This window comes from Protopterus annectens, chromosome 13.part0, assembly GCF_019279795.1.
Source record: "Protopterus annectens isolate FY-2018-M chromosome 13.part0, PAN1.0, whole genome shotgun sequence".
In the NCBI taxonomy this organism is placed as follows: Eukaryota; Metazoa; Chordata; order Ceratodontiformes; family Protopteridae; genus Protopterus; species Protopterus annectens.
Window position 1 is genome coordinate 250,763,039 of NC_056747.1, and position 13,490 is coordinate 250,776,528.

At 39.1% G+C, this 13,490-nt stretch overlaps 1 protein-coding gene across 5 annotated transcripts in view; it reads left to right on the top strand.

Moving 5' to 3' along the window:
• Positions 1–13,490, top strand: part of LOC122787214 (CACN subunit beta associated regulatory protein) — a 366,408-nt gene that overhangs the window by 54,223 nt on the left and 298,695 nt on the right. For 3 of the 5 annotated variants that reach the window (XM_044053808.1, XM_044053811.1, XM_044053812.1), the window contains exon 2: positions 3,735–3,811. In XM_044053808.1, coding sequence (XP_043909743.1) covers positions 3,767–3,811 — 45 coding nt within the window. In that variant the 5' untranslated portion in view covers positions 3,735–3,766. Of the gene's footprint in view, positions 1–3,179; positions 3,257–3,365; positions 3,812–13,490 lie in introns of those variants that run through there. The other 2 variants (XM_044053810.1, XM_044053809.1) reach the window with 2 other exon arrangements.

The following is a 13,490-nucleotide window of genomic DNA, read 5'->3' on the forward strand; positions in this document are numbered from 1 at the left end:
TGTAGACTAGGTAAATCCCTTTAGTAAGACTCTTTATAAAGTGCATGACCATGAGAAAGGCATATACTTGAAATAGGGCCCATCCATGAAGGAGTCATTACCACTGAGAAAGGCTCATCCTTGTAGCTTGAGTCACCTGTGGTATTGTGAAATGAGAAATGTTCATTCTTGGAAACTTCAGTGATGGTCAGCATCTTCCTAGAGCAGGACATATTGTGCAGCAGGCTGTGTCCAACTTGCAGATGTCTAGGTTCAGGTTCAAAACACCTGTACTAAAAATGTGTCAGGCACAGATGTCTGGGGAAAAGAATTAGAAGAGAAAAATGCTTTAATGTTATTGTTTTTGCTAATTTTATATGGGTTTATTTTGAGTTTAATCTACTTCCTCCTTTTTTTCCCTTCTTTGCGTAGTTCTGCCTTGGCTTGCTATGATACCATCTACTGTCCTTGTATAAGAATTCCAGCAGACCCCACCATCATCTACATGAAATGAGGCCTGTAAGCCTGTTGTGAGTAGATATAATGTAATCATTCGGCACAGACTGGACTTTGACCATCATGATTCAGTGCGACAGGAGGTTAATGACAGCTCATGTTAATGATCAGAAAGCACGTCAATCGTTTTTTATTGCTAGCATGTGAGTTAGACATACACTGACATGAGCTGATGCACAGTGCAAGCAGATATTTAGCCCCTGTTGTAGTCAATGTAGTCAGCATTTATGCACCTTTGCCTTCATTCAGAAGGTTAATCCTTCCCCCTGTGGCTGGCTGTCCAGTAACCTAATACTGTACTCAAACCTGGGTCTTTATCACTATATATGGAACTCATACTTCAATCAAATTAATTATGTTTAGGTTGACACAAAATTATATTACGCATACCGCTACTGAACCGTGTCAGTGTTCAAGCTCTGTATTGTTGCTTGTGCAGTCTGTGGTTGCCATATGATAAGAACTTGAAACCAGTTGTACAACGGCAATCCTTGAGGTGATAATAGTAAAAGGTGCTGTACTAGTGGAATAAAGCATGCAGCACCTACATTGGTTACTATCTCTCCTGCTACATTGCGTTGTTCCTTATGATGAGGACGGTGGGTGGCTAGTTTTGTTCTTCTGAGAAAGTGTACTTTTATAAGAATGAGAACTAGTCCATAGCAGTGTATGCACTACCCTTGGAAAGTAATCACCCAATCCTAATGAAAGCAGAATTTTTTTTTTTCGTCAGCTGAATATCTTATGAAATACTTTCCTTTGTCATTCCTTTTTTTTCCCCATTTTAGGGTTTCCATCTAGACACACTCTCTGCAGGCCGCATAAATCTAGCTGGTACATTATTTGCATTCCACACCCTTGCATTAATATGAACGCTTCTGATTCCAGGCACTTGCCCTGATTGGGGGAGGGACAGTTAAATGTTTCATTAAATTATTTCTCACCCAGACTCATTTTTCTGGAGGAGTTGCCATAGTTTCGAAGAAGGACAGTCAAATCTGAGAAGGTAGTATTTAAACTATTGACCTGCATATTTTTCTGTCATTCAGTGAAAATAAGACAGTATTTTTTATTCTGATTGTGGATTAGTTTCAATGCAAACATATTCTTAATCAGATGATAGTTTGTGGGGGATACAGTCATTTAAAAAAGATGGCAGTTTAGTATGGAAAGTAAAGAGTATGAGCTGTTTAGGAATTTCTTTATGTTGTCCTTGGTTCAGTCCTTCAATCTCATCTCTCAAACCTTTGTGACTAAGCAATTCACTTAACCAGACAATGTTTAAAGATTTCCCCTGAAAAGAGGCACAACTAGTGGGCTAACCAAGTTAGCAAATGAAAAAAAGAACGGCTACTCAGCAGAGTTTTACTTTTGTGATGTACAGTTTGAAATAGGATCTTAGTGTGGGGAAACCCAAAGTAATTTCTGACATGTGAGAGAGGTAAAAGGTTGTTTACATGGCATGAGGAGGTTTGCAAAGGCTGTCTGAGAACTGATTCTTAATTTCAAGAACATTTTTTAAAAGGGAATACAGCTGTCATTATACAGTAATGCCAGTAGTACAGAAAATTAATATTATTTAAAGTTATACCTCTCAACTGTCCAGATTTTCACAGAATGACCATACTTTTGACAGTCTGTTCCTCATAAAATTTGTGGTCTTCTGGCAAATCACTGAGAACTGAACTTACTAAATGATATACATTTGAGTTTCAGACCTCATATCCTCCAGAAAATGCACAGTAACACAAATCCTGTTATTCTGGCAACTTTCTAAATTTATAAGAGTAACATTTAAAATCTAACTCTATTTTTGGGCATTTGGCCCCTCGTTATTTTAGGCTTTGTCCAGATTTCTTATGCCAAGAGGTTGAGAGGTATCATGTATGTTTAAAGTAGCATTATAGGAATGAGCTATACTGACACTTATGAGTGAACACAGACATAAAAAGGCTCTGTAAAACAAAAAAAATGATTTGAAAACAGTGATGAAAAATTGTGTGTGTGTGTGTGTGTGTGTGTGTGTGTGTGTGTGTGTGTGTGTGTGTGTGTGTGTGTGTGTGTGTGTGTTTGTGTGAGAGAGACCTCTCAACTGTCACTGATTTTGCCTCCTATTTTCTTCCTATCCATGACAACATTTTTGGCATTCAGGTAAATTACTAAAGATTATATTTGGACAGTAATGCCAGACATTAGAGTTTAATATTTTTTATTGTTCAAAACATGCATGTTGATGCAAAACCTGATGTTCTGTTAACTTTTTAAGTGAGTTAAGAGTAATATTTAAAATTACCCCTTTTTTTGGGCCTTTGTTCTTCATTATTTTTGGCTTTGTTCAGAGTAAAGCTGTGTGTATTTACACTTGGCCATATAATATTACTAGGTGTTTACTACAGCACAGAGTGTTAAACTTTAAGGAGAACACTGGTCTCTTCCTCCTTCCACAGTGTGGAGGTGGATGTGTTTCCTACATCACCTGTGAATCATAGAAATGTGGGATGTTGAGACAAAAATAAAGTATATTCAAAGGACAGCCATATAAAAGAATAAAGAATATATTGTACAGTGCCTTCTGTTTCTGTAAAGTTATTGAATATGTCTAGAAAAAAAAAGAAGTGGGAGAATGTAGGTTAATGGCATTATCTATGAAGGAAAAAAATCTACAGGGACATAATGTTAGTTTCCACTAGAAACCTAGCTAGTCAGTTGTACGAAGCATGCAGCCCTGAAGAGCACACAGCAAGAGAGAAAAAAGCAGCGTGTATGTGTCCCAGTACTCTTTCTTTCTCTCTCTCTCTCTCTCTCTCTGTATATATGTACACACACCACACACACACACACACAGAGGCACCCATATATGCTGATTCAGGACGCTGCTGACCAAGCCCTTGTCAAACTGCTGAGGGGCTGTAGAACCAGAACAGGAAGGAGCTTCATATTTGTCTTTCCTTCCTTCTTTCGGCTTTCAGCTGTCTCTTGGGAAACGTGCTGCCTGCTACTGCTGGAAGCTGCGATTGTATGTTCACACTAATCGCAGGGAACTGCACTGGACCTATCAGGATTTTTATTGTAATTCTATCAGCTGTTTGGGCAAAAAGAAAACAGAGCAAAGAGACAGAAGACATCCAAGCTGAAGGAACAGCAGCTTCTAGCATTTATTTTAAGAACTCTTATTATTTGCATGTCTTCATGTGCTTCTTTTCATAAATCTTTCTTTTTTTCCTCTTCTCAATGCTCAGGACAATACTCTAGCCTGGCCGGACCATGAGCAATGAATGATCAGCCAGCATGGAAAACCCTAGGTGCAAACACAACGGTGAGTATGTTGCTTTTTTCAATATAATTCTTAGATGCTGTATGGTAACTGCACTAATGCATATCTCCCTCCTCAGAAGGCCTGATGTAGTCTTAATAGTGTTTAATAAAGCACATGATGTCAGAACAGCATTCACACAGAGCAACACTGTGGTCAGAAGTATTGTGCTGCTGAAGCTATATTTATCACTTTTGCTTGCAAAGAAAAAAGAGAACATGTCAAAATGTGTGTGTGTGTGTGTGTGTGTGTGTGTGTGTGTGTGTGTGTGTGTGTGTGTGTGTGTGTGTGTGTGCGCTGTTCTTAGTTCATGAGTGCAGGACACTAGAAACTGTAAAGTCTTCTCTGTGCAGGCCTTGCTAGCATTTTGGGTTGTTACCCAGACTGTCTTGAATTGAGTTATCCATCATTCACCTACTTGGTTTTAAGATCCAGATTAAGCCAACACTTTAGCCATTTGACTCCCAAAGCCATTTCTGAATGAACTGCTATACTAAAATGATAGTTAAGTCTTTAAATAAACAAAAACAGTGATTTGTGTTGTTTTTGCCAGAGACTAGTGAATACTGTGATGACATCATGCCACTCTCGATATGTTTGTAACTTTGTGGCCTCTAGAGCCTTTTGTTCCATTAAAGCTATTCTTCAGGTGTGCTTCAGGTGTTTGTTGTGTCAGGTTATGTCTTTATTATTCTGTTTTGTTGATAAAGTCAGGTTTATTTTCACTCATCTCATATTTAATGCTTCCTGCTGCTGTGTTTAAACTTTTTGCAGTATCAGTCCTGCTGCTTTGCGGTATTTACCAAGTTGTGCAGTGCATTAAAGCTGGCACCTGGGACACTTTAGGGAGCACAGGAAACATCAGAAGGTGACAGCAAATGGCCAATTGTAAGGCAGAATCTGACTGTCACTACAAATGAGCTGAGGTTTCACACTGGGCCCATGGTGGGGGTGAAGAGTAAATGGTTTAAACTGCTTTCTTTTCTTTCCTATTTGGTCTCAAGCCCCACTTTTTGATGAGAGGAGGAGGTTGTGGTGCAATTGTTAGCTTCAGCCCTGCCCTGTTTTCTTGTGTGAAGCAAACTGATAGTTAAGTTTAATAGGACTGACACAGTATATTAACATATGCTAATAAAGCCTGCATCTGTGAATAGCCTGTGAGCATTTGACCTTTCACCTCATTAAGATTATCTGCTCTTTGAGCTTACTGAAAATTCTGGGGTAGACTTTCTGCTACCATGTCTGTATTCTAATTTCAAGAACAAAGTTATTTCATAGGATAAGCTGGTAATAAAGATTGTTCAATAGCCTGCTTCTTGCACTTTGTTGTCACTGAGGTTAATTCGCATTACGGCCACCGCAGGCTGGGTGCACTGGGTAGTAATGTATGCCAGGTCATAGTACTGTAGCCCTGCAGTTTGAGTGCCTACAAGTATGTGTGAAGAATGGGAAGGAAATGTTGTACAAGTCCAAGTACTGTTAGTACTGTTTATCCTTAATAAAGCTATACCAGCTATCTTCATAGTCCAGTGCAGTGAACAAAACAGGCAATGTATAAGGCCTGATAAATCAGCAGTGCTTGTTAGGAAAGCCTCAACTCTCCAAACAAAGGCACTGATCTTGGAGGTTACGCAGCCCTGCACCACCCCCTGGAAGCCTGGACCTGGCTCATTCAATAGTAGGTAATGTAATTTAATGGCAGTGTTTTTATAGATCATGTACCACTGGGGATGCAGAGTAGCATGGACCACTTTTCTTTAACTCTAGCTACAAAGGATCTATTTAAATAATTAAGTCCTTGGACCAGGACAGCCAGTAGCTAGTCTCAAAGAGCAAGTTTGAGCCTTGTTTACTTCAGACACAAGGAAAAAATTCTATACACAATGAAATAAGTTTGTGTGTGTGTGTGTGTGTGTGTGTGTGTGTGTGTGTGTGTGTGTGTGTGTGTGTGTGTGTGTGTGTGTGTGTAAAGTAGTGCCCTTATGTATTCAGTCTTCAGTAGGGAGATACTTCACCTATCCAACAAGGAAAGGGAGAACTTTCTGCATTCTGTGTAACCCACATTTCTAAAGGGGAATTCTGGTACTCCAATTTGCCTATAAGGGCAGTCCTTTAAATTTAATACAAAAAGTTGTAGGAGTAGCATATAGATAGGTGATTACATATAAACAATATAAAAGTTGACACTCAGAGGCAGTGGCTTTCAATTCCACGGAAACAAACTACCTGTATTTCTGTATAGCAAGGCGTTTATGCTTTATTTTTTCCCCATCTAACCTCCTATGAACTGTAACACAAAGAGTGATCCTGTCTCTCCGCATAGTCAGTTTACAGATATCGCCATACTTTAGCATGTCTATCCCTGTAGTATAGCAGTTATTCCAGATTAGAGTTTACCCCAGGCACTTTATGTCTGACACTACATAATCACAGCTTTGTATACAGAAACAACCAAATGTGGTAGTTGGGCAGGCAGTATAATCTATAACTGTATTTGAATAAGATCTGTTTAATTTGACTAATATCTGTTTAACAGACTTGAATTTGATTTACACAGTCTCTTTTTGCATGCATCCTTCCAAATGTTTCTGAGTTAATTTATAAAAGAAAAAATATTTAGGCCAAATGGCCTTTACTTTGCTATAGTAACATAATCTCACAGAAGAGGCACAGTGCATGGTCATAAGGGGGGTTGTGTCTCCTCACCACTTCAGTACTTTGTATTTCCCTTAGGAAACAAAAATAAGTAAGACTGACCTGAAGGCTACAGCGCCTTTACTCTTATTCTCTGTCTTTCTTTCTCAATGCTGGTCTGGCTGTATGATTTATGCTACTGCAGTCTGTAATAGCATTATCTTCTTCTTTCGGCTTTTCCCGGTTAGGGGTCGCCACAGCAGACCACCTGTCCGCTCATGATTGGCAGTGGAGTTTTACAGTGTCGAGTTGCCAGCCCGGCACCTAACCTTCCACAGAAGGCACACACACACACACACACACACACAAGGCACTCACGCCTAGGGCCAATTTAGTGTCCAGTCCACCTACATCATGTCTTTGGGATGTGGGAGTAAATCGGAGCACCCGGAGGAAACCCATGCGACCACAGGGAGGACATGCAGACTTCACACAGAAGGCACCCCAGCATTATGACGTTGCAAAATCAAAGGTAAGCTATATACCTTGGAGCTCTCTCGTAAAGTAGGCTTAAGGCCAACTGTTGGTTAATATAAAACTAGCATTTCTATGGTATTACATTGGGATGAAATGGCTAGGCTAAAAATGACCTCCGGTCGATAGCCTAGTAATCTCTTATGATATGAGACAAGCATACATACACGATAATCTGATTTCTCTGACATCACTGTTTTTTACTCTTTATCTGCCCCGTTTGCATAGTTCCTACCATTTGCAAGGTAGTAATGCAGAAGCATTTGCTAAGTCATACCTGGCACCTTGGCAGTGAGCTCAGTGGTTTAAGGCTAATATTTATTGATGACTTGCTTCCTGTAGTGCAGGGTTTGATTCCTTTAGCCTGTTTTTCTACTAATTGACTCTGTGCAAGTCACTTAATAGATAGTGCAGTGGGGCAATTAAGAAGTTGGGGTAGGCCCCTCAATTGACTGTTTCACTATATGCCAAATAACTTCCGTTTAACTAAAACCAATGCATAGTAAACCCACATTTTTTTGGTTACTCAAGTAGGTGGGCTGGTCCAAAAACTCAAACCCTAGACAGAAACACACGTTTACAAAACACAGAATGAATTAGGAATTAGATATTACTTAAACTAATAATACAGACTGTACAGCATTTGAAGTGCAACATAACAAAACAAAGACATTGTAAATAGTAAAATATATTTATGAATAGTGTAAAATAGCACAATTAAAGACAAAATTAAATACAAACTCAAAGCAAAACATTGTTAATTGAACCCATTGCAACTAATGCGTATTTAGGATTAATTAAAACCTTACAAGGACCAGTGATATCCATCTGTGAACCTGACTGTTTGAGTTATTTAACTTATTTCTACAGTAATCACACTCGTAACCTGAGGACAGATGTTTCTTTAGTTTATCATGGAATCTTAGCAAAGAAGGTTCATTTCCAATTTCAGGGAATAGCAGGTTTGGCAGGCTGAATCAATGGTAGAGAAAATGTGATGTCAAAACTGACTTAAAGTTGTCAACACTGTGCCTTATCAATTATCAAAGTAGTTTGGGCCTTGCTTTAGTGTCTGTCATTCCATTAATTTGGGCCCTGCTTTAGTGTCTATCGTTTCATTAGTTTTGGAGAGTCTTTTTTTTTTGCAAACCTGTTTGACGTCATCGATGTAATAGTTTCATATCACAATGTATCCCTACATACAGAGCAAAGTACACATAGATATTTGTAAAGGCAGCCTCAAAGATTACCATGGCATGTCTTGGGTTACTCTTGAGGCTGGGTGGAACTTTTGAATATGGTTTATTACAGTTAGTTTTGTATTGGTCTGTAGACTTACTGCCGACTACTTGTCTATGAGATTTATGCCTGAAATCATATGTAGGAGTCTTTCAGTTATTAATAGTGGTTGTCCCTTAAAAGGCAACTAGAATAGACATACTGGACTGGGAAAACAAATTCTATGTAAGTCTGTTCTGCGTATGTCAGTTTTGGCGTACTTCTCTTGTCTTCTGATGCCAGTTTAGTGTTTGTTTTCGGTATGCCATCTTTTACAGGGCTTTTTTTTTTGTTCCCTTCTTTCTACTTACTACTTCTGTCTTCTTCATCCTCCCACTGCCTCTGTACAAGGTATGTCTCAATCTTTTATATCCAGGCTGTTTAACTTAACTTCTTATGAACTGTGATCATGTTCTGCTCACTAGTCCCCCCACCTGCAACACTGCATTATCAACCATTTTAACACCTAACTAATTCTGTGCTACACCCTATGTGCTTCAGTACATATCTATTTTTGTTGCCTTCTAATTCTATTATATATAGCTTCTTTGAGAGCTTTCTTCAATTCTCAGTTCTACTGGTTATGTATGATATTTAGTTTATATAATTTTCCACACCTGTTTCACCATAGGAGACCCACTTGTAATTAATTGTTAGAAGCTTAGCATGCTTTTCTAGGGGACAACTGAAATGCATTAATATACAGAAAATTAGAACAGCATATATACATGTCAATATGAAGTCCAGGATAATGAAAGGACTTACAATATGTGAGTTTGAAGACCTTTTATCATTTAGGATGACAAAAGCATAAAATAATGGTTAACCAGCTATTAGTAAAACTTCCTGACACAGGAACATACAAGCTATATGTCATATGGAGATCTGTACATTTCTGCTACCACAGTATTTATGTGACTTGCTCTGAAGTTCTCGAAACCTCCCATATGAAGTGTCCCTGATACAGGCATTCAGTTAACTTTATAGCACCTGTCTCCATAACCAAACCATCCACTAACATTCTGAATATTGACTGAAGCATCACCAGACAGTATATTAAAACTGGTTAAGAATTACTAACTGACCAGTGTGGTGACAAACGTTCAAACTAATGCATCCCTCAACATGTATTATATCTAACTCTGATGTCACTGCCATTCAGAAAAAGCTACAAAAGATGAGGTTTCATTTCCAAACAATGCAATATTTGTTCAGTCTTTTGACTGGTCTCTGATGAACTGGTTGGTGACAAAATGATAGATTTCTGTCAGCAATCCCTCAGCTCCATAACATAGTATTTCACCATCTGAGCTGTCAGGTACCAGAAATAATCTGTAATTCATATGGAACATATGCTTGTTCCCAATAACTGGCCATGGGGGGAGCTGTGCCATCCACTAACACTGGCCATGGGGAGTGCTGTATCATCCACTAACAATGGCCATGGCGGGGACTGTGCCGGCCACTAACTTGCCCAAATTTACATTTAGTTGCTTCCAAGATCCCATCACTTGAATGAGGAAAGAGATGATTGTAGACCATATCAGCCTATCTAATTGATACTATGTCATAAAAGATGATTACCCCTTTATGTTCATTTTTATGATGCTATGTATTTAAAGCAAACATTATTAAATGGGATCCTTTCTGATTCATAATCATTTGCTCTTCAGGTCTATCTTGCAAAAGGGACCTTAGATCAGTGGGATTCTACTCAGTTAGCAAAAATTAAATGTAAAAATAGACAAATAAATACGGTCGGGGTGTCACTTCAACAGTGACAATCAATCATCTCGAGCCAAGGTTTATACCACTGGTTGGCTAGCCCTGCCATGTTGGTTCATCCATACCACTCACTCGCACACACACTCACACCTACAGCAAATTTTGTGTGTCCAGTCCACCTACTGCATGTCTTTGGAATGTGGAAGGAAACCGGAGCACCCAGAGGAAGCCCATGTAGCCACAGGGAGGACATGCAGGCTCCACAGAGAAGGCACCCCAGCCAAGAATCTAACACTAGATAAATAAATAAATAAATAAATAAAAAGCGTGAGGGCTACAAGAATCAAATGTATGTCTACTGGAAGTATCAAACTCATTCATGGCTTCTTGCAATACCCTCTAGCCTAGAATATCCAGCCCATTATCTTGCCAGGAAAAGCATGCTGAGCTGAAGGCTTTTTTGTGTAGCATGTTAAGAACAGGGACTGGCAATCTAGCCTTTTAGCAGATATAGAGCAGGCAGAATGACCTCTTAGATGTCCAGTAGGACTTCTGTAGATTGACAACTTTCAGTGAATGCAAATACTCTGAAAATGTTTAGCTGAAAACTTTTACTGAAACTTGGAGTAAATCTTATTTTTTTTTTTTTGTCCAGAGAGCAAGTTTCCCCCTGCACCCCCTACAAACCCGAACTTAAATATACCTACTCCAAAGTTATACAAAAGTGGGAAAAAAAGTGAATTCTCTATTATCTGTGAAAAGTGCTTTGGCAAAACATTTTCGTGTAAACATCATTCTGTCAAACTGCTATCTAAACACTGATGTAATCCTAGTATACACAGGTCAGCACTAGCTCCAAATAAAACTAATGATTCTTCAACTCAGAACTCCTGTCTCTGGCCCTTAAGTGTATCTTGCTGGGATTTATGATCTGGTAGGAAAGAAAACAAAATTGGAATAACTTTATAGGGCAGAGTAAATCTAGACCTTCTTGTCAGAATGGCATGTTAGGCGTGGGACAATGCATCCTTTATCTAGGGTATGGGAAACAATGAGTGAGCTGTGTATGTGCTGAAAGGGTGATGTTATTGCTGATTTGATTTTTTTTTTTGAAACCTTATTTAATTCAATGAAATGCTGTTTTAAAAAGGCTGCTGATGGATTTATTCTTCAACAGTAGGAGTGACATGGTGAGTGTCCAAGAGAGGTGAAGAAGAAAGTGCAGGCAGGGAGGAGTGGGTGGAGAAGAGTGTCAGGAGTGCAGGCAGGGTGGAGTGGGTGGAGAAGAGTGTCAGGAGTGCAGGCAGGGTGGAGTGGGTGGAGAAGAGTGTCAGGAGTGATTTGTGACAGACGGGTACCAGTAAGAGTGAAAGGGAAGGTCTACAAGATGGTAGTGAGACCAGCTATGTTATATGGGTTGGAGTTGGTGGCATTGACAAAAAGGCAGGAGTCAGAGCTGGAGGTGGCAGAGTTGAAGATGTTAAGATTTGCATTGGGTGTGATGTGGATGGACAGGAATAGAACTAAGTTTATTATAGGGTCAACTCAGGTTGGACGGTTTGGAGACAACGCCAGAGAGGCGAGATTGCACTGGTTAGACATGTACTGAAGGGGGATGCTGGGTATATTGGGAGAAGGATGCTAAGGATGGAGCTGCCAGATAAGATGAAAAGAGGAATGCCTAAGATAAGGTTTATGGATGTGGTGAGAGAGGATATGTAGGTGGTTGGTGTGACAGAGCAAGATGCAGAGGACAGGAAGAAATGAAAACAGATGATCCGCTGTGGTGACCCCTAACGGGAGCAGCCAAAAGAAAAAGAAGTAGGAGTGACATCTCTGGAAAGTACTCAGTCATATCTTACTTCTGCGTCCGTGACCAAACAAAGTCACATATTCCTGTTTTGAAACTACATTTTTTCAATTTCCAGAGAAATTTATTTAAATTACAGAAGTCACACTGCATGCAATTTACATTGTTTTTTTCTGTTCCTAAGACTGGCAGCATAAAAAGGAGCTCCAGCAGACTCTACATCATTCTCCTTTTAATAACCGTGTTCCCCTGCCCCCATCAGGTGTGTCATTTTCCACAATACCATTCTCATCAACATTGTCAGTTAGAGGATACCCCTAAAAGTAGATGATGCCTGTCTGCAAGAGTGAAAAATTAGGAGACAGGCAGCACAACAGCTCTTTCTTACAAACCTTGTTTGGTGACAAAAAGTTAAATTGCCAGTCAAGTAGGTGAACTGCTTAATGCTACATGACATTAGTGACAAGTGGGTGTGTTGAGGTACAGTAATATTAGATGGTTTCCACTGTGAAAAACCTAGTGTAATTGTGTTCGATATAACACAATTACACTAGTTTTGGAGAGTCTTTTTTTTTTGCAAACCTGTTTGTCATCGATGTAATAGTTTCATATCACAATGTATCCCTACATACAGAGCAAAGTACACATAGATATTTGTAAAGGCAGCCTCAAAGATTACCATGGCATGTCTTGGGTTACTCTTGAGGCTGGGTGGAACTTTTGAATATGGTTTATTACAGTTAGTTTTGTATTGCTCTGTAGACTTACTGCCGACTACTTGTCTATGAGATTTATGCCTGAATTCATATGTAGGAGTCTTTCAGTTATTAATAGTGGATGTCCCTTAAAAGGCAACTAGAATAGACATACTGGACTGGGAAAACAAATTCTATGTAAGTCTGTTCTGCGTATGTCAGTTTTGGCGTACTTCTCTTGTCTTCTGATGCCAGTTTAGTGTTTGTTTTCGGTATGCCATCTTTTACAGGGCTTTTTTTTTGTTCCCTTCTTTCTACTTACTACTTCTGTCTTCTTCATCCTCCCACTGCCTCTGTACAAGGTATGTCTCAATCTTTTATATCCAGGCTGTTTAACTTAACTTCTTATGAACTGTGATCATGTTCTGCTCACTAGTCCCCCCACCTGCAACACTGCATTATCAACCATTTTAACACCTAACTAATTCTGTGCTACACCCTATGTCCTTCAGTACATATCTATTTTTGTTGCCTTCTAATTCTGTTATATATAGCTTCTTTGAGAGCTTTCTTCAATTCTCAGTTCTACTGGTTATGTATGATATTTAGTTTATATAATTTTCCACACCTGTTTCACCATAGGAGACCCACTTGTAATTAATTGTTAGAAGCTTAGCATGCTTTTCTAGGGGACAACTGAAATGCATTAATATACAGAAAATTAGAACAGCATATATACATGTCAATATGAAGTCCAGGATAATGAAAGGACTTACAATATGTGAGTTTGAAGACCTTTTATCATTTAGGATGACAAAAGCATAAAATAATGGTTAACCAGCTATTAGTAAAACTTCCTGACACAGGAACATACAAGCTATATGTCATATGGAGATCTGTACATTTCTGCTACCACAGTATTTATGTGACTTGCTCTGAAGTTCTCCCGAAACCTCCCATATGAAGTGTCCCTGATACAGGCATTCAGTTAACTTTATAGCACCTG